At 46.7% G+C, this 21387-nt stretch overlaps 2 protein-coding genes across 3 annotated transcripts in view; both read left to right on the top strand.

The window, feature by feature from the left end:
- The window catches only part of LOC137524096 (elongation factor Tu, mitochondrial-like), a 47970-nt gene extending 29199 nt beyond the window's left edge, over window positions 1–18771 (top strand). For both annotated transcript variants that reach the window (XM_068243597.1, XM_068243596.1), the window contains exons 9-11: window positions 14455–14606; window positions 15329–15448; window positions 18294–18771. In XM_068243597.1, the coding sequence (XP_068099698.1) occupies window positions 14455–14606; window positions 15329–15448; window positions 18294–18464 (443 nt within the window). In that variant the 3' untranslated portion in view covers window positions 18465–18771. The remainder of the gene's footprint in view (window positions 1–14454; window positions 14607–15328; window positions 15449–18293) is intronic.
- A 94-nt stretch (window positions 18772–18865) lies between these two features.
- Window positions 18866–21387, top strand: part of LOC137524097 (elongation factor Tu, mitochondrial-like) — a 53604-nt gene continuing 51082 nt past the window's right edge. Inside the window, exon 1 of the mRNA XM_068243598.1 lies at window positions 18866–19335. The gene's annotated coding sequence lies outside the window, so the exon portion shown is untranslated. The remainder of the gene's footprint in view (window positions 19336–21387) is intronic.

Raw genomic sequence — 21387 nt, 5'->3', positions numbered from 1 at the left:
GAACGAGGTAAGGACTGTAGGTTTGTTCTTAACCTGAATCTGTTCTTAAGTCGGAAAACTATGCCATCTCTGTCCCCTGTACCTCTTCAGTGTCCCCCTCTGTGTCACCTCTGCCCTCTGTACCTGCTTATACAAGTTTAGAAGCCATTTTTTCTTTTTTTTTTTTTTTAAATCGATTTTCTCAAAAACAAGAAGTCCAATTTGAATTTTTTTTTTACTTGTTCCCATGGAAACACAGAATCCATGCCGTTCATATCGGTGGGTTGTTTGTAAGCCGGGGACTACCTGTATAGGAATTTATTGTGCTGTTGTGCAAAACTGCATTACCACACATGGCCACTAGAGGTTATTACAAGACAAATTACATTCTTATAATGTCAGCTAACTGGCAGCTACTCTGTGCTGTGAAATCTGTCCAGCAAAAATCTGTGCAAAGTGGTCCATTGCATAAAGTAAAGAATGAACTCAGCAGCAATAGCATCTGAAAAGCAACAAACACTCCTGTGTGGAACACAGCAATAACCACCAAATGTCCCCGTCTCGCACCACCCGGCTACTTTCATGCCACCCGGATGGAGAAAAATTCTGGGGAGAACACTGGTACAAAATACAGAACTGGTGATTACAATAGCAGATTTAACTGACTAAAATGTATAAATGTCTAACAGAGTGCGAGCAATTAAATGAATAACATTCTATGACACAAAAGGGTGAGAGCCCTGCCCTTGCGAGCTTAAAATCTAAACCAGGGGTCAGGAACCTTAAGCCATAAACGCCACATATTTTAAAATGTATTTTCCTGAAAGCCATACAATATATTTCAAACTGGGACAGTGTGCATGCGCAGCAGAGGGCTTACGTCCCTGTTGCCATGGTGATGTGTATACAGTTGATCCTCCCGGCAGCGGAAGTGTCAGACACGTCTTCAGCTTCTCTTGGGTTTCAGCAACATCAGCATTTCCCAGACAGGAGAAATACAGACTAACAGCTTGTACAATTAGCTTGCTGACTTGGGGGTTGATTCACTTTGTAGGACGAGATCCGCGCAAGTGACAGGCAGCTTATTGAGCCAATCAAAATGTGAGGATCTCGTCCTACAAAGTCACTGGACCTGACGGGTACAGGGTGGGACAATTGGAGCGGCTGTTAGTTTTGGGGCAGCACGGGTAAGTTAGTAGTGCGTGCTACAGCAGTAGTGTGCCTACTTTGTAAATGTTAATTGCGCTGTCATACTACGTGGCGCTGCTTGAGCAGTGTACCTTAGTGAATCAACCTCTAACTGATTTGTCTGTGAGCCAGATGCAGCCATCAAAAGAGCCACATCTGGCTCCAGAGCCATGGGTTCCCTATCGCTGATCTAAAGGAATGGGGTGGAAACAAGAGGTGGGGGAAGTATACAGTACATGTACAGGCAGTGCGTAATTGGGTTATTTAGTAAGGAGTTAATGTAGATGAGAGGTTGAAGGGTGCATGGCCATGCAAATAATCTTTGTTGTCCCTGTAAGCTAGCCACACCTCAAGAACTGCTGGAATGCAGTGATGTGTCAGCTAGTTAATATTACAGAGCCCTAATAACCCAACATGCATGCAGACTGTTTGGGAGGGATTGATCCTCATCAGTGCATAGTAGGCCTGAACGATTTTAGGAAAAAATTGAATTGAGCGATTTCTGTCTGAAATTGCGATTTCGATTCACGATTTCCTTCAAATCAAGCTTTGTTCCCCCTCTTTGCCTGGTTGTTCCCTCATCTGTCTCTCTTTGTGCCCCCTTTGCCTCTTTATGCCTCCTCTGGGTCTCTCTCTTGCCCCCTTTGTGTCTCTGTGCCCGCTGTCTCTCTGTGCCTCCTCTGTCCCCCAAGCTGCATCAGTTCTGGACATAGCTTCTAATGCACGGAATACTTCCTGTATGTCATGTCCATACAGGAACCCGGAGTTTTGCCAAGCACACTTCTTCAAACTTCCCCCATGTGGAAATGACATGATTGCGATAATTGCCGCTTTGACAAATCCAAAATTGTGATCTTGGTGATCGCAATTTCGATTTAAATTCGATTTATCTTTCAGGCCTAGTGCATAGCATGGATTTCAGCAGTTCTGCAGGTACGTTTAGCTATCGGGGACAACAAAGGGATAAATTGCATATTCAGCAGTGATTCATTGTGGGACACCTCATAATTCCATTCTACCAACCTGAATAATCGCAAATACTTTGTTTTAAGAAGGCAAACTCACCGTGAGCTTGCTGTGCCTGTACGGATAGCAGTCTAGCTGCAGTGTGTACTGCCCATGAGTCTGCTGGGCAGTCTGTGCCTGTACTGATAGCAGCCTAGCTGTAGTGTGTGCTGACCATGAGTCTGCTGGGCAGTCTGTGCCTGTACTGATAGCAGCCTAGCTGCAGTGTGTGCTGACCATGAGTCTGCTGGGCAGTCTGTGCCTGTACTGATAGCAGCCTAGCTGCAGTGTGTGCTGACCATGAGTCTGCTGGGCAGTCTGTGCCTGTACGGATAGCAGTCTAGCTGCAGTGTGTACTGCCCATGAGTCTGCTGGGCAGTCTGTGCCTGTACTGATAGCAGCCTAGCTGCAGTGTGTGCTGATCTGTACTTTGAAAACATGTGCTTGTCAAATGTTCCCTGTACTTTTGAAGGTCTTTGCTCCTTTTTACATTGTAAATATTCTTTCTCCTGCATATCATGCCTGTGCAGATTTATTTCTGCACTGGCACACACTGTTTAGAGTATGAGTCATTTTAGGGACTGGTTTTGTTTTTCCTTTTGTAAACCATGACCGTATTTTAGAACCGTAGTAAAATGTCATTTAACCACTTGAGGACCGCAGTGTTAAACCCCTCTAAAGACCAGGCCATTTTTTTCTGTTAATTGGCCACTGCAGCTTTAAGGCCTAGCTGCAGGGCCGTGCAACTCAGCACACAAGTGATCTTCCACCAGAAACACCCCCCCCCCTTTTTCTCCCCACCAACCAGGATGTTTAATTTTTTTTTATATACAATTTTTTTTTTTTTAACCAGTTCACCCCCAAGGGTTTTTACCCTAACGGACCAGAGCAATTTTCACCTTTCAGCGCTCCTCCCTTTCATTCACCAATAACTTTTTCACTACATATCACAGCAAATTGATCAATACCTTGTTTTTATTGCCGCTAAATAGGCTTTTTGGAGGCGATATTTATTTTCAGTAATACCTTTTCTTTTTATGCATTTTAAAGGGAAAAACAAGGTAAAAATGAGAAAATGCACGATTTCTCAATTTTCATCCCCTATAGTTTTAAAATAAACACTGCTAATGTGCATAAAACGCACACATTTTATCTGCCTATTTGTCCTGGTTATCACAATATGTAAATTATGTCCCTAGTGCAAAGTATGGTGACAATATATTATTTGGAAATAAAGGTGTATTTTTCCTATGTTGTGTTTTTTGTTTTCTCATTGCATACTACCAATGAATTCAAGCCCTTATTTGCAAATATAACAGTAGTTCACCCTCATAGCATACATATTTTAAAAGCTGAGTCCCTAAGGTAACTATTTATGCATTCGGTTTTCAATTCTGTCACTTTTGGTGTTTTTTACAAGTGTTTTATTTTGGTACAGAGTATATGGAAATAACAGTTTTATTGCTTCTCATTCAGTTTGCCAAAAAATCAAAATCAAATGACATATGCATAATCTCTCAAACACCCCAAATTATCTTCTCTTGCTTGTCACGGTTAAAATGATACCCTATACACATCATGAGATAATGTTTTGGCCACATAATACACTGTTAATCATGAGCAGCGCCAATGTATTTTTCAAGGCCATTTTTTGCACCAGAAACAATACAGTCATACTTTCCTAGCAAAACCCCTGGTGTCTCAGAACATTGGATATAGGTCATAAATTATACCATTCTGAAAACTAGAGAACCAGACCTACCCAAATATACATATTTTGTAACATTTGCACTTTTGCGGTTTTGCTGAAATTGCACCGTAACTTAGAAAATTGTATTTTTTTACAGTTTTTTTTACTTTGGCACAAAAAAACAATTCAAATGACATATGCATAATCTCTCAAACACCCCAAATTCTCTTCTCTTGCTTGTCACGGTTAAAATGATACCCTATACACATCATCAGATAATGTTTTGGCCACATAATACACTGTTAATCATGAGCAACGCCAATGTATTTTTTAAGGCCCTTTTTTACCAAATGCAGCAATGTAATTCTTTCTTCTCAAAGCCCCAGGAGTGTAAGGCCCCGTTCACACTGCACGCGTTTCCAGCCGCGTTTTGGAAACGCGTGCAGGTAGCCGACACGCACGACATCAGACATTGCATACAGTGCAATGTCTGATGTTCACACTGCATGCGTTCCAGGCCTGTGCGGTCCGGGAACGCATGCTGCACGCATTTTTTGTAAAAACGCATGGCTGTCCCATTCACTTTTCAGTGATGGGATCAGCCACGCAACGCACACAAACGCGGATGGCGTGCGTTCGTACGCGTTGCGGTCCGCACGCGTTCCGCGCGCATGGCCATCCGCGTTTGTGATGTGAACCATTCAATAAAAGACACTTAGACCATTCAATAAAAGACACAAATGTTACCATTCTGAAAACTAGAGACTCAGGCCTACTCAGTTGCAAATTGAATAATTTAAGTGAGGCCTAAATCACTATCCATAACATGAATGACAGATACATTGGAACTCACCATTGCAGGTCTAGCAGGATGGAGAAAGGCCAGAGGTCATACGCCAAGGAAAGCCAGTGGTCAGAAGATGGGGGGGTGGTCTGCAGAGTAAAGTCTTGTGGCGAACACTCTCGCCTTGCAGCAGCAAGTCCAAATGGGAAAAAAACTATTTGCAGGTTGTAGGAGTCTTGGGTTTCCTCTAAGCTTCTGGGTTTCCTCCCACACCCCCAAAAAAGGTGGTAATGTTAACTAGTGGTAATTGTGAGTTCCTTTGAGGGACAGTAAGTGGCAAATAAAAGTAGAGCGGAAAAAGTCCAGTGAAAATTTAGGGTAATGAAGAAGAAAAAAGAAAAAAAAAAGGAAAAGTCTAATAGCTGCTGAGGGTATGGTATGCCTCAAAGCAGCCGGCAAGGCAGAGTCCCGGCTGTGAGGGGCACTTTGGGCAGTGGTATCTGCTGTCACTCCGCCTCTTGTGCTTGGTGCACACCCGGCATCGCTTCTGTGGCTTCGCCTTAATTGGGTCCGGGGGGATCAGGGCAGGAAAATGTTTTCCCCTTAGGCGAACTGCGCCATCCAGTTGCATTGGATTGAATTCCTCCATAAGGTTTACGCTTTCATTGATCAGCGATCTCAAAGCTTGTCGCATAAACGGGAGGTAGCTGTCACTGTGGCATTTCTTTTTATAAAGCACAAATGCGTTGTGCATGGCCATCTGCAGGAGGTTAAAAAAAAACTTTTTTGTACCAGGCCCTCTTTTAAAAAAAAAAAGTAGTAGGAGAGCATTTGGTCCGCAAGATCCACCGCACCTATATTTTTTGTGTAGTCGACCAATGCCATTGGCTTCTCGATCCGCTCTCTGGAGGTTGTGACAGGAACCACTTCTTCATTATGAATTGAAGTCAGGACCATGACGTCTCTCTTGTCCCTGAATTTTATAGCCAGGAGCTCACCACTTCTGAGACTGTGTGTTCCCCTTTGGATAATTTTTTATTAACCACCTGTGGTGGGAGGCCTTTGCGGTTTGGCCTCACTGTCCCACAGGCACCAGTCTCTGCAGAATATAAAAATTTGAAAAGGGGAATGCTGGTGTAGAAGTTATCCACGTACACATGATAGCCTTGGTGGAGGAGTGGGTTGGCTAGTTCCACCACAATTTTCCCACTGGTTGGCATGTATGGTGGGCACCCAGCTGGTTGCAAATGGCTATCTTTGCCCTCATACAGAAAAAAAGAATAGGTGTAGCCAGTGCTGCTCTCACAAAGTTTATAAAATTTTATCCCATACTTGGCAGCCTTACTTGGAATGTATTGTTTTATCCCTAATCTGCCATGGAAGGGTAGGAGGGATTCATCCACTGCAACCTCTCTCTCTGGGGTGTACACCTCGCTAAATTTTGTACTGAGGTGGGTGAGGATGGGCCTCAGCTTAAAAAGCTTGTCATGGGCAGAATCACCTTTGGGGACATTGTCCGAATTGTCGGCAAAGTTCAGGCACTTCATAAGAGCCTCATAGCGCTGCCTGCTCATGGAAGCTGGAAACAGGGGTGTTGCGTGCATAAAGTCCATAGACCAGTACAGTCTTATTTCTGGCTGTTGGAGTATGCCCATGTGTAGTGTTAGGGCCAGAAACACCTTTAGCTCAGGTATGGTGGTGGGCTCCCATTTCTCAGCCAAATAGCAGGTGGGCTTCTGGGCAATATACTGCTGTGCAAACAAATTGGTTTGCTCCACAATGTGCTGCAGCAAATCATCACCCACAAAGAGCTGGAAGAAGTCAGCAGGCCCGAAGTTGTCAGTGGGCACTAATATTTCGCTTGCCCCTGTTGGGTGCTACAAGGTTAGCGGGTGACCAGGTGCCCCGAATTATGTCCTCAGGTACCGGTGGGCGTACCTGCCTTTGCCTGGCTCCCTTTCGGCCTCTGCTGCTAGCTGCAGCTGTGCTACCCACTGAGCCCCCTGCGGTGGCATCTGAAGGGCCCTAGACAGTGGTTCCCCTCTGGCCTGTGCTGCTAGCTGCAGCTGTGCTACCCACCGAGCCCCCTGCGGTGGATTCTGAAGGGCCCTGAACAGTGGAGTCATCATCCCTCCTGAAGCGGCGAGACGGCTGCCCAACGCTCTCTGAACTGTCAGAATCTGACTCAGAGCTGCTGCTCGTTGGGTGCCATTCGCTCCCTGAATCGTCCCCACTGCTGCTGCTCTGCTGGAGGTAGACGGCTGCCTCCTCAACAGAATACAGTCTCCTCGCCATAGTAAGCAAAGGGGATAGATAGATAGATAGAGAGAGATAGATAGATAGATAGATAGATAGATAGATAGATAGATAGATAGGATGGGATAGACAGACAGATCGATCGATCAACCAAGCGATTGATCAGTAACAGAAAGATTTTTTTTTTTTTTTTTTTATGAAGATGAAAAGAAAGAATATAGTTAGAAAGTATAGAAAGAAATATCAGAGTAAGGGTAAAAGAGGGGCGAAAAAGTACAGAAAAGTACTAAGAAGTACTAAAATAAAACAGAAAACCAGTAAATGGCAAAGTAGGGGGAGGATAAGGGGTTAATAAAAAAGTATGGGGATAAAATTGTATTTAAAAATATAAAAATCCTACCACAATCGCAGTCTTTCTCCCTCACAGCTCCTGTCACCTCTGAATGCTGATTGACAGCAGTCTGAGGTGACAGATGAGCTGGGAGGGAGAAAGCAACTTTGTTTACTGACACTACAAGGCAGATCATTGTTACTGGCTTGTAACAATGATCTGCCTTGTTACTGGCACTTGATTGGCCCAGGGACCATGTGATTCCCTGGTCCAATCACCAAGCCGCGGGACCCGACGTGCGCGCGCAGCGGGAGCGCGCCCGCTCGCACACAGCAGCAGAGTTACAATGTAACTCATTAAAACGTCCTGTTGCCATTAATGGCGGCGAACATGACGTTTTAATGCGTTACATTGTCCCTAAATGGTTAAATAAATTTCCTAGCTGTGACATCACTGGGAGGGCGGTGCTACATAGCAATGTACAGCAATATTTAGCTATAGGAAGTTTTTCCTGATGCTTAAACCAGGGAAATTACCGTAAAGAGTGGGGATCCTAAATAATTTACTGTATGCTATTACTTCACTATTCTCTTACTATAGTAGAATCTTGTTATAGTAAACTTTGATATAGTAAACTCTGTCGTCTGGTCCCAGCAAATGCATCTGTATAAATATACAATGAGTACATCAAAACAAGCCGGGCAACTGTCACTTTTTTCCACTTTAATTCGTCTTCATGCAAGGTAAGAAACATACATAATTGCAGCTCTTGGAGGTATCAAACCTGTTCCAGGTGTATGTGCTGAGGTGTGTTGGGGTTCGGTGACCAGGGTGGAGGGACTGCACTACGCCGTTTCGCGCCCGACTGGCGCTTGTTCACGTGCTTGTGTCCGTAGCCATGAGCGCGCTGTGCGGCTTCCTGTATATAGTTTAGAAGCCGCACCCTCGGCGCTCATGGTTGGTGCGTGGAGTGATGTCATAGGGGTCGGGGGTGAGGGGGCGGGGCCACGCCTTTTCATCGGCGAGAGTGATAGTACGCCGCATATGCTAGACACAGCAAGCGTATGCGGCGATTCCGGTTGCTATGGCAACATATTCTTTTGGTGCTGAAAGTGACAAGCAATACAACATGCTGCATTCATCCGTAAAACCATTTCAATTGCGCATACTGTGCCAAAATTCTGAACATTAAAACATTTAAACACGTGTAAAAAGTGACTAGTGCTTAACCCAATCTTTGTGCATAGTTCCGTGTACATTAATACTTAGTGAGTTTTGTATGTACGTCCATAGTGGCATGAAGTGATACTCTTTTTCTATCCTGCTGCCCATTTTATTAAAGGAACCTCTTTTTATTATTATAATAATAAAATCCCCATATAAACCCAATCCCCTACTTAAAAAAGACTGGGGGTAAAACTGCCAATCTTAAAGGGGACCTCGGAGATACATTATCCCCTATATAGTTCCAGCTGCTACCCACCTCTCAAAGTTTCCCAGAGGGGCCATTTAATTTGCCTCTTTTTTAGGGTCTTTGGGTCGTTTACCCTATATTACAGAAGAAGAGGAAGGAAATGCAAAAAGCATAAGCAAAAGGTAAGTATGCAGAAAATAGGTAAATATGCAGAACAGGGTCACCATCTGATACTCAGACATGGTACATTATCTTCAGTTGTAACACTCCTGTTACCCCCTCCATCACATAAGGAAGAAGGGGGGGGGGGGGGGAGGAAGAAAAAAGTAACCAAAAGTGAGAATACGTTGCAGACTGAAGCCCAGATTGATTTGCCGGAAGTGCAGACTGGGCATCTACCATGGGCTCAAAACTCAAGCAGAGGGCAAATCTGCCCTCTCATGGTTCGACCCCAGTGTGTACAGGGGGTGATCCATTTATTAATGGATCACAGTGCATAATGCACTTTAATGCTCTGACACGGTAATTTCCAGGTCCTGTGCACCAGGACCACCTTTAGGTCCCGTGCACCAGGGCCCTATTTCATGGGTGCCCCAAACAAACACCCCAGCATTATCATCTGGAAACATAAGAGGGAAAGGAAAAGGGGAAGGAGACCCAAGCAAACCAATAAAAGTGCAGGCCGCATCCAATGCGGTCAAAGATCTAAAAAGTCCAGGGCCCAAAAGAAGGGGGGAGGAGAAGAAGGGGATAAGAAGGAAGAGCACCAACCACCAAGTTCACACCGAGGATCTCATTGTGCTGGGGTATGGAGAGGGTAAAAGTGCGGACCTCCACATTACATTAGGGGAACCCCTGGTTACGTAAACAAAATCTCTATCTAGCACTTCTGGTGTCCCAGGCCCATCGAGCCCAGGGGAGTTAGGGAGCAAGAAAGCAAGCCAAATCTAGCCTATCATTGAGACCTATTGGTCCCATTGCCTCTGTGCGTAAAATTACCCGTGACTCTCGTCAGGTCAACTCGCGATCGCGGTCGCCCCCTCTCCTGGAGGCACTAACATGCAGGAGGCCTGCGAACTTTAGGCACCTGGCATTGCCTTCATGTACTTCCCTTACGTGCTCGATGAGCCGGGGGCAGCCCCTGCCCGATTTTATGGATTTGAAATGTTCGCCCACTCTTTCCTTTAGGGGTCTGGTGGTTTTGCCGACATAATAAAAGTCGCAAGGACAAAATACCACATAGGACACAAACTCTGTTTGACATGTGATGAAAGCCCGCACCTCCCATTGTACCCCTCCCAGGCGGTAGTTGATACCTTCCCGCATATACGGGCAATATTTGCATTTACCACATTTGTGGTTACCCCTAGGTCGATTGATGCTTAACCAATTCGTGACCGGGCATGAGCGATATTCACTCCGAGTCAAAATGTCACCCAGGGTGGGGGCCCTTCTATAAGCTATTCTGGGGGGGTCCGGGAACACTCTCCGGAGTGCGGGGTCCCTTGCTACCAATGACCAATTTTTCCTAACAATCTGTGTTATTTTCTTAGCCATGGGGGTGTAGTCAAATGTCAAGGTGAATGGACCTTTTTCTTTGCTCTTAGGGGTCCTGGAGAGGAGAGAAGACGTATCTCTATCCCTGGCTCTGTCTCTGGCCTTCGCAAGTAGTTCTCTATCATATTTTCTTGCCTCCAATCGTGCGGTTAACTCCTGCGATTGTGCCTCAAATGTTTCTAAACCTCGGAGATCGGGGATAAATCCATCAGTTTTCTAGATTTAAAGATCAAACCAGATGGAGGCAGATTGGTATGTGAGGGATACAGGAAGGCGACGGCTGTAAACTCTCTGCTGCACAAAAACCGTTTCCATCCAGAACATGTTAAAACCTCCCTGCCATACGGCCAATATTTACGCCTAAGACGAAACAACACCAGTTTAGAAACATTTGAGGCACAATCGCAGGAGTTAACCGCACGATTGGAGGCAAGAAAATATGATAGAGAACTACTTGCGAAGGCCAGAGACAGAGCCAGGGATAGAGATAGGTCTTCTCTCCTCTCCAGGACCCCTAAGAGCAAAGAAAAAGGTCCATTCACCTTGACATTTGACTACACCCCCATGGCTAAGAAAATAACACAGATTGTTAGGAAAAATTGGTCATTGGTAGCAAGGGACCCCGCACTCCGGAGAGTGTTCCCGGACCCCCCCAGAATAGCTTATAGAAGGGCCCCCACCCTGGGTGACATTTTGACTCGGAGTGAATATCGCTCATGCCCGGTCACGAATTGGTTAAGCATCAATCGACCTAGGGGTAACCACAAATGTGGTAAATGCAAATATTGCCCGTATATGCGGGAAGGTATCAACTACCGCCTGGGAGGGGTACAATGGGAGGTGCGGGCTTTCATCACATGTCAAACAGAGTTTGTGTCCTATGTGGTATTTTGTCCTTGCGACTTTTATTATGTCGGCAAAACCACCAGACCCCTAAAGGAAAGAGTGGGCGAACATTTCAAATCCATAAAATCGGGCAGGGGCTGCCCCCGGCTCATCGAGCACGTAAGGGAAGTACATGAAGGCAATGCCAGGTGCCTAAAGTTCGCAGGCCTCCTGCATGTTAGTGCCTCCAGGAGAGGGGGCGACCGCGATCGCGAGTTGACCTGACGAGAGTCACGGGTAATTTTACGCACAGAGGCAATGGGACCAATAGGTCTCAATGATGGGCTAGATTTGGCTTGCTTTCTTGCTCCCTAACTCCCCTGGGCTCGATGGGCCTGGGACACCAGAAGTGCTAGATAGAGATTTTGTTTACGTAACCAGGGGTTCCCCTAATGTAATGTGGAGGTCCGCACTTTTACCCTCTCCATACCCCAGCACAATGAGATCCTCGGTGTGAACTTGGTGGTTGGTGCTCTTCCTTCTTATCCCCTTCTTCTCCTCCCCCCTTCTTTTGGGCCCTGGACTTTTTAGATCTTTGACCGCATTGGATGCGGCCTGCACTTTTATTGGTTTGCTTGGGTCTCCTTCCCCTTTTCCTTTCCCTCTTATGTTTCCAGATGATAATGCTGGGGTGTTTGTTTGGGGCACCCATGAAATAGGGCCCTGGTGCACGGGACCTAAAGGTGGTCCTGGTGCACAGGACCTGGAAATTACCGTGTCAGAGCATTAAAGTGCATTATGCACTGTGATCCATTAATAAATGGATCACCCCCTGTACACACTGGGGTCGAACCATGAGAGGGCAGATTTGCCCTCTGCTTGAGTTTTGAGCCCATGGTAGATGCCCAGTCTGCACTTCCGGCAAATCAATCTGGGCTTCAGTCTGCAACGTATTCTCACTTTTGGTTACTTTTTTCTTCCTCCCCCCCCCCCCCCCCCCCCTTCTTCCTTATGTGATGGAGGGGGTAACAGGAGTGTTACAACTGAAGATAATGTACCATGTCTGAGTATCAGATGGTGACCCTGTTCTGCATATTTACCTATTTTCTGCATACTTACCTTTTGCTTATGCTTTTTGCATTTCCTTCCTCTTCTTCTGTAATATAGGGTAAACGACCCAAAGACCCTAAAAAAGAGGCAAATTAAATGGCCCCTCTGGGAAACTTTGAGAGGTGGGTAGCAGCTGGAACTATATAGGGGATAATGTATCTCCGAGGTCCCCTTTAAGATTGGCAGTTTTACCCCCAGTCTTTTTTAAGTAGGGGATTGGGTTTATATGGGGATTTTATTATTATAATAATAAAAAGAGGTTCCTTTAATAAAATGGGCAGCAGGATAGAAAAAGAGTATCACTTCATGCCACTATGGACGTACATACAAAACTCACTAAGTATTAATGTACACGGAACTATGCACAAAGATTGGGTTAAGCACTAGTCACTTTTTACACGTGTTTAAATGTTTTAATGTTCAGAATTTTGGCACAGTATGCGCAATTGAAATGGTTTTACGGATGAATGCAGCATGTTGTATTGCTTGTCACTTTCAGCACCAAAAGAATATGTTGCCATAGCAACCGGAATCGCCTCATACGCTTGCTGTGTCTAGCATATGCGGCGTACTATCACTCTCGCCGATGAAAAGGCGTGGCCCCGCCCCCTCACCCCCGACCCCTATGACATCACTCCACGCACCAACCATGAGCGCCGAGGGTGCGGCTTCTAAACTATATACAGGAAGCCGCACAGCGCGCTCATGGCTACGGACACAAGCACGTGAACAAGCGCCAGTCGGGCGCGAAACGGCGTAGTGCAGTCCCTCCACCCTGGTCACCGAACCCCAACACACCTCAGCACATACACCTGGAACAGGTTTGATACCTCCAAGAGCTGCAATTATGTATGTTTCTTACCTTGCATGAAGACGAATTAAAGTGGAAAAAAGTGACAGTTGCCCGGCTTGTTTTGATGTACTCGTTATAGGATGACTTTTCTCTAAGTAGCCTGCACCGGTTGCACGTCCTTTGGCTCTGATTCACATGCTACTATACAGGGGGTGCTTTGAGGTGTAGTTTTGACCAGTCAAGAGATACGTGTGCAGACCACTTCCATTATTCCATCCCCCCAAGATATATGTGCTGAGTGCCGAGTGGTGTGATTTTCTATTGTGTACATAAATATACAATGTATGACCAATTCTGATATAGTAAACTACTTTTCCTGGTCCCTTGGAGTTTACTATAAAGGGATGCTACAGTATATGACACTTCAGGGCCTCTTTAACCCTTTAGATGTCAATTTATAGATTTGCTAGTCGGTCAGGCCAATTTAATTTAGCACTTTTTAAACATTTCTTATTTGTTACATTTCCCTGCTTCTAATTAGTCCTGCTGTAATGAGTATTTATGCTCCCTGCCACTAGGGGGCAGTGTGAGACAATAATACTGTATATTCCGGTGTATAAGCCGACCCCCCCCCCCCCCCCCCCAACTTTTCCAGTTAAAATAAAGAATTTGGCATATACTCGCCGTATAAGACTACCCTTTTTCACAACATGCCTCCTCCATCCTCCTGGCCCACCCCTGAATACACCTTTGCAAATTACTGCGTGCCGCAGTCATCCAGGGGAGGGAGAAGAGAGCAGGGAGTCAGTATTGTAATAGGCAGAGCTTACTGGGTGTAGCAGCCTTGGCGGAAAGGTCCACTCATGTCCTCAGTCCTTCTATGTCCTCCACTGTCCCCCTGCATCATTTATGTCCATGTCCCCTGTGTTTGAAAATTCAAAGCTGCAATACCATAGCAACTTGCGTAACACGGCAGCTTCCTGATTCTGGGTCACCTGACTGGTGACGTGCATAGGAAGAGACGCTGAATTGTGGAGCGCACGTCACCAGTCAGATGACCCAGAATCGGGAAGCTGCCATGTTACCCCCGCGAGCGGCTGCTCGCAAGATGCTATGGTGTTGCAGCTTTGAATTTTCAAACAGCGGGGTCGTGGACATAAATGATGCAGGGGGACAGTGGAGGACATAGGACCGAGGACACGAGCGGACCTTTCCACCAAGGCTGATACACCTGGTAAGCTCTGCCTACCATAATACTGACACCCCGCACCTGACACCCGACGTATAAGACGACCCCCCACTTTGCAAAGATTTTCAGGGTTCAAAAAGTCATCTTATACGCCGGAATATACGGACTTCCGCTTTCAGTTTCTATATTTTCTGCTGGTAAAGAGAAGATCGAAGCATTCCAAGAATTTATAGCACCAGTTCTGCTGACTGAGGTCAAAAAGCAGACCACTTATCTCAAACAAGATAACTCTATTGAAGCTGCTGATGGGTAAAGTTGCTGTTGTTTCTGCAGGTATTGAGATGTTTCACAAGAGCCTGGACCGGGCTGAGGCTGGGGACAACCTTGGGGCACTGGTCAGAGGGTTAAAGCGAGAAGATGTCCGCAGAGGAATGGTCATGTGTAAGCCCGGTTCCATTAAACCACATCAGAAGGTCCAGGCCCAGGTATGGTTCAGGATACGCCTCCTGCACAGAAGAGCCTCTCTAAATCACAGCGTTGCCCTGTTTCCCCAAAATTAAGACATCCCCCCCGAAAGTTATCCCCAGCAGGAATGTCGAGCATGCTCAAAATATAAGCCCTAGCGGCAGTAAGAGGAAGGAGTACAGCCACTTGTGTTTATTACTGGAGCCAATGGCTTCACGGGCGGGACTATGGCTGTCATTGGGCCAATCATTGCACTAGCTGATACTTGGCGAGTGCAGTGATTGGCCCTATAACAGAGCCATGGTCCTACCTGCAAGACCATCGCCTCCAGTAGAAACACAAGTTGCCGAACTACTTCCCCATAGGCTGAAGCTTGGGGACACGGCAGCATGGAGCTAGGGGTAAGAGGAAGCAGCAGGGGGGGCTTCAGAGGACACGAGGAACAGCAGAAGACACAGCGATAGACGTGGGGACTTGGAGGAGGTCAGGATAGAGGGGGACAATTGGCACAGGGGGACACAGGAGCACACAAGAGGTGGATCCAACAGAGGTAGAGGCGGCACAGTGAGAAAGGCAGTAGGACACACAGCACAGGAACTTGTATGTTCATAGAAATATGACATCCCCTGGAAACCAGTCCTAGCACAATTTTTGGGGCAAAAATTAATGACCGTCTTACTTTTGGGGAAACTCGGGGCGTAGAAATCTGCTACTGTAACGGAGGCAATTTATGTGTTTACAGGTTTACATCCTCAGCAAGGAAGAAGGAGGCCGCCACACGCCCTTCGTCACCAATTTCTTACCCGTCATGTTCTCACTGACCTGGGACATGGCCGCCCGCGTCACGCTGCCCCAGGGGAAGGTATGTCACACCTTTACTACCGGTCTATAGCGCTAGAGGGGGTCATGTTGTCCCTCCACTCAACTCAAGGATTATACGACAGACAAAGGTACATGATCTGCATATGGAGAGAAATACTTTTTGCCATCCATTTAGAAAGGGGTGCTTCACAGTGAGAGTGGTTAGAATCTGGAATATCTTACCTCAGGAAGTAGTTATGGCAAACTCTACATCTGCATGTAAAAGGGGGCTTGGATGCTTTCCTTGCATTGAAGGGCATCCATGGCTGTAATTACCAGGTAATTCCTGGAAGAGTTGATCCAGGGATTTATCTGACTGCCACCTGGAGTCGAGAAGGAATTTTCCCCTTTTAAAGTGAATGGGAACCGCATTTTTTTAAAAATGAAGCAAATACTTAAGTAGAGGGAAGGCTCTGGGCTGTATAGAGCCTTCCGTCTCCTCTCTCGGTGCTCTCTATCCTGTGCTGGCTCCCAAAGTTTCAATCCCCCACTGAAAGGGTATTTGGAAGTCTTCGGGAGCCGTGTCCTCCCGAAGACTTGCGGCTCCATACTGCACAGGCGTGAGCTTGCAAGAGAGCGTGCTTGCGCAGGCGCAGTACAGGGCCGCCCTTCTTCAGGAGCACTCAGGCTCCCTGAAGACTTCTGAAGCCTCCTTCGGCCGGGTAAAGCAAGATTTGACTAAATTAGTCAAATACTTCTACCGGGCGAGCCAGCACTGGAACGAGGGGACCAGTAGAGGAGCCGGAAGGCTCTATAGGATCCAGAGCCTTCCCTCCCCTTGGGTAAGTATCTATCTCATTTTTTTAAATGTGGTTCCCATTCACTTTAAGGCTAACTGGCTCAGGCCCTGTAAGATTTTTCACCTTCCTCTGGATCAACTAGGATATGTGCAAGCTCAGGATAGTGTTTATTTTTTTTTATTATTTTATTTATTTATCTGTTTGGACGTAACCTCCATGCCGGTTATCCCGAGCTCAGCTCAGGGTAACCCACCGCGGAGGATTGCTCTGGCCCTGCTGGGCCGATTTGCATAATTTATTTTTTGTTACATGCAGCTAGCACTTTGCTAGCTGCGTGTAACATCTGATTGCCGTTGTGCCGCGCCCCCCCCCCCTCCAGACCCCTTGCGCAGCCTGGCCAATTAGTGCCAGGCAGCGCTGAGGGGTGGATCGGGACTCCATCTAACGTCACGACATCGATGACGTCAGTCCGATCGTCGCCATGGCGACGGGAGAAGCCCATACAGGAAATCCCGTTCAGAACGGGATTTCCTGTTGGGATTATGCGCCGGAGAAGATTGGAAGGGCTGGGCGGACACCGCAGGGAGGGGGGAAGCATGTAGCTAGCACTAGGCTAGCTACATGCGGAAAAAAAAACAAAACTCCCACTGCCGTGCACAGGATATAATTAGAACGACAAGGAGGTTAATGGACGAGTGTTTTTTTTGTTTTTGTTTTTTTCAACCAAACTATGCAAGTCAGAGGATTTGTCCAGAGCGTCCAGTCACTTTTCCCATGCTGAATAGGGATGGTCAGTGAGGCATTAATAATTCAGTGTAGATGTAGAGCTTATGCAGCTTCCCTGTATTTGGTTGGTCCTTTTTCAAACTGCCTTCATTTGCGTAAAACCTGCTTCAACTCGGAACTATTTAGCAAGTCCTTGACCGTCCCTGTTGCCAATACAAAGGTTTCTAGTGTCAAGTGACACTGACGCGAGAAAAAACAACCCTTATGATATAATTGTATGTGTAGTACGGATAATGAAGAGAACATTAGTAGCAAAGAAAATAGTCTCATTTTTATTTTCAGTTCTATAGCTTTTTGTTCATAGCATTGCATCATTTTCTAATATTTGCAGTTTAATATAGAGTATAGTTTGTAAACTATGAAACAGAGCAGAGCTAATGACCCTTTGAACTTCTCTGCAGTAAAACCGTAACCTCCCTGGCGGCGGTATAATAATTTCCAGATTTTAGGGTCTTTTCTAAATGTTTCAGACACTAAAATCAGGAAAAATCATGCCACCAGAATGCTTGCATCAGCCCCAGCACTCACTCACTTCCCTGGGCTCCAGTGCTGCAATTTTACCACATCCTCCCGGATGCACTGTAACTCTGGTGAGATCGTGGTGAATTATCTCACTACAGAGTGATTCAGAGCCTCCGGGGAGAGGAAGTAGAATGGCTGCCTGCATCTGGATCCCCCAGAAGGTGAGTAAAAACGCCCGCTGCGCTCCATTGCTCTGCCTTGAGCTCCTGGCAGCTAGGGAGGTCAAACAAACGATGAGACAGGTTGCGATAAGTGCTTCAGAAAACAGCACTATTGCGGACCCAAGTGGGCTCGAGAGTTTAGAGGAGTTCTTTTGCAGAGATAACTGAAGTTTCTTAACTTTCTGCACTGGAAACAAACTCTTTTCTTTGCTACCAATGTTATATTTCTTAGCTGTTCTACACATGCAATTTATTATCTTATAAGTTGATTTTAACTTCAGATTCGCTTTCAGTACTCGAGTGTCGGGATCCTCCCATATTTTTTAGCACAGCTCTAATTAACAAGTGGGAGTGAATTTGGGGGTAGAGCGACCAGATTGCGGATACTATTGCATATAAAGTCCACAAGGCAGTTGGACATTTTCCCCATTTGTTTTTGGAAGGGGGGGGGGGGGGAGCATCATATGGAGCAAAAAATACAGTATTGAGCCTGCTGACTTAGTTGAGAACATTTTCTTTCCGGGTGTCTGTAGACATATGATTTCCAAGGTAACGATGGCCTTTGTGCGCATGCAGCGAGCGCCCAGCCGCCCCATAATTCCCCTCTCTGACCTCCGTGTAACTCCTTTTCTTGCAGGAGATGGTGATGCCCGGAGAAGACACCAGCCTGATAATGACCCTCCGGCAGCCCATGGTCCTGGAAGTGGGTCAGCGCTTCACCCTGAGAGATGGAAACAAGACCATCGGGACAGGCATTGTAACCGGTACCCTGGACATGAAGCCAGAAGACGAGCAAGGGTGGTCCTAAACGTCCCCCAGTATATGAACTCATCCCACCGGGGTCAAAGGGCAACAGAGGGAAAGCCTAACGACAAACACAGCACTGTAAACTCAACCCTCTCCCCCCACTTACCCCGCCTCCTTTGTAATATGTTCCCTGCCCTCCATAAATCATGTGCTGCCCCCAACTCGCCGTCAGAGGATCACTCTTCAGCTGATCATATAGGAGTCTGCTGTACCAGGAGCTCCTTTGCTTACATTGTGCTGACCCTGCAGATATTTTTGTCATTTAGCTGCATCTAGAATAAATGACCACTATTGCAAAACATTGTAAAGTTTGTAAGCAGAAATCCTTTCTGCTGTGGGTCCTGTCCAGTAAAAGGCAACGCCATTGTAAGGAGTCCCGCTATCTGGTTTTCTGCAGGAAGCGAGAGAGTATGAAGTTTCGTTTAAAGGCAGTCTTGAGTGTTTTTTTTGTTTTACTTTTCATAATAAACTTTCTGAATTGTAATTTTTTGTTTTCTGATAATGCATTTGTATGCAGTATAATCTCCTTATAGTTAACTCTTGATATAGTAGAACTTCGGGTATAGTAAACTACATGCCCAGGTCCCAGCGACACCCCATTATACGTATATGGGAGCAACACCTGGTATGGTAAACTCTGCTATAAAACAACTTCAGTTATAGTGAACCTTTTTTTTTTTTTGGCCCCCTGCAGTATTCTGTATCTGGCTTCAGTGGAAAGTGGGCGGGTGCAGACGTGCACATTCTTCATATGTCAAGTCGCAGACCCATGATCTGTGGTCGGTGGGCAGGCTGGCTGGCAGCCACATGTATCTGCTCGCTATCTGCACACTACTCGAGGCCTGTGTGGATGACCTCAAAAGCACCAGCTGGTGAGACTTGTGCTTCCTGTGTGAGCTACTGCTTGATCACAGAGTAAATTGCCTGTCATCTGTGACTTGCTTGTGCATGGCTGCAATGCTACAGCATCCTCCAGACTGCACAGAAATGCAGACACTACAGAAGCAAACTATAGGTACCTTTAGGACAACTGTAAAGAGAGGTATATGGAGGCTGCCATATTTATTTCCTTTTAAACAATACCAGTTGCCTGGCTATCCTGCTGATCCTCTGCCTCTAATAGCCGCATGCTTGTTTCTGGTGTGATTCAGACACTACTGCAGCCAAATAGACCAGCAGGGCTGCCAGGAAACTAGTATTGTTTAAAAGGGAATAAATATGGCAGCCTCCATGTTGTTCTCATTTCAGTTGTCTTTTGACTGGTGAGACCTATACATCCTGTGCTTGTGCATGGCTGCAACGCTGCAGCATCCTCCAGGCTGCACAGAAATGTGATCAGAGGAGCACACTATCAGTACTGTACCTGCATTCACTGGTGAGACCTATACATCCTGTGCTTGTGCATGGCTGCAACGCTGCAGCATCCTCCAGGCTGCACAGAAATGTGATCAGAGGAGCACACTATCAGTACTGTACCTGCATTCACTGGTGAGACCTATGCTTCCTGTGCACTCTGTTGTGTGGTGATTAAGCTTAGACCCCTGTCTGTGCTCGCTTGCTGAAGCACTGCAATGAATAAATTACTCCCAATCATTCACTGAATTAAGATACAGGACTACAGTATAGTTGGTGCATGAGTATGACAATCCCTCGCATAGTAAACTTCTTGGCCAAGTTCCTTGGAGTTTACTATAAAGGCATTCTATTGTACATCCATTATCCTCTGTGGTTCTTGTACTACGGAGCTGGTAGCAGGAGGGGTCGCAGGTCGCAGCATAAGAGAAGAGCGTGGCCGCAGATCGGTGGGGAGGATATTCTCCCCCCTCACCTCGGGCTCTCCTCTCAGCGCTCCCCAATCATTGGTGGCAGCGGCGGCAGGCTGAATACATTACCTGCTCTTCCGTTCTCTAAGAGCAACTTCCTGTTTACACAGGAAGTTGCATGAAGCTCTTAGAGAACGGAAGACCTCCGGTGAGAAGGAGGTCATGTATTCAGCCTGCCGCCGCTGCCACCAATGATTGGGGAGCGCTGAGAGGAGAGCACGAGGGGGGGGGGGAATGTACCCCCTCCCCACCGATCAGCGGCCACTCTCCTCTTATGCTGCGACCCCTCCTGCCCCACAAAAGTCCCTGAGCGGGCCCTAGGGAGGTGGGGGGGCCCGGATTTTTATTTTATTTTTTTTTGCAGGGGGGCCTGGGGATTTCTAGGTATGTCCCTGACAGAATTCATGTCATAGTGACGAATACAGATACAAACAAAACATGCAGCATTAGCATTGCTAGCACCGAAGATCAGTGACCTGTGCCCCGGATCTATTCTGGGGTGCCCCTGATGTCCCTCAGGCAGAGTCAGGCAGCTGTACTTGCCTCCGTCCGCTTGGTCTCCAGATTCTGCAGACATATCCTCTTTCGGGCTTCTTTCCTTTCTCCACCACAACACCCAGCATGACCAATAGAGGCACCACTGCACCCAGCATGGCACCACACGGCATCTATGTGGTGCTGTAGTGCCATGCTGGGTGCTGTGACGCCTTTATGGGGGTATGTAGGGAGCGGTGGTTCTACTATGGGGGCATGCTGGGAGTTGTGGTGCTTCAATGGGAGGCCCGTGGGAGCATGGGAGGGGGTCCACTTGAAGGTCAGGGAATGCTATGGGGGGAACTGGCAGCAGGACAGCCCGCACCAGCAGAAAGCCAGACCAGCCAGCACAGAAGCCAGGTAACTCTGCCTAGTTATGTCTAAGTGACTCTACCTATTTATGTGATGTGCTGCATTTTTTTTTTTTTTTTGTATTAATGGAGAGGAGGCTTCATCCAACATTTTGCTGGGCAGGCCTACTTAGACTGCTGTTAAGTTCATGTAAATTTGGCTTCACCCATGGCCACACCCACATTCTGGTGCGTGGCCACCAGGGCTGTGGAGTTG

Source organism: Hyperolius riggenbachi, chromosome 7 (assembly GCF_040937935.1).
Source record: "Hyperolius riggenbachi isolate aHypRig1 chromosome 7, aHypRig1.pri, whole genome shotgun sequence".
NCBI lineage: Eukaryota > Metazoa > Chordata > Amphibia > Anura > Hyperoliidae > Hyperolius > Hyperolius riggenbachi.
The sequence above is the reverse complement of the archived record's forward strand: the minus strand, read 5'-3'. Positions and strand labels throughout refer to the sequence as shown.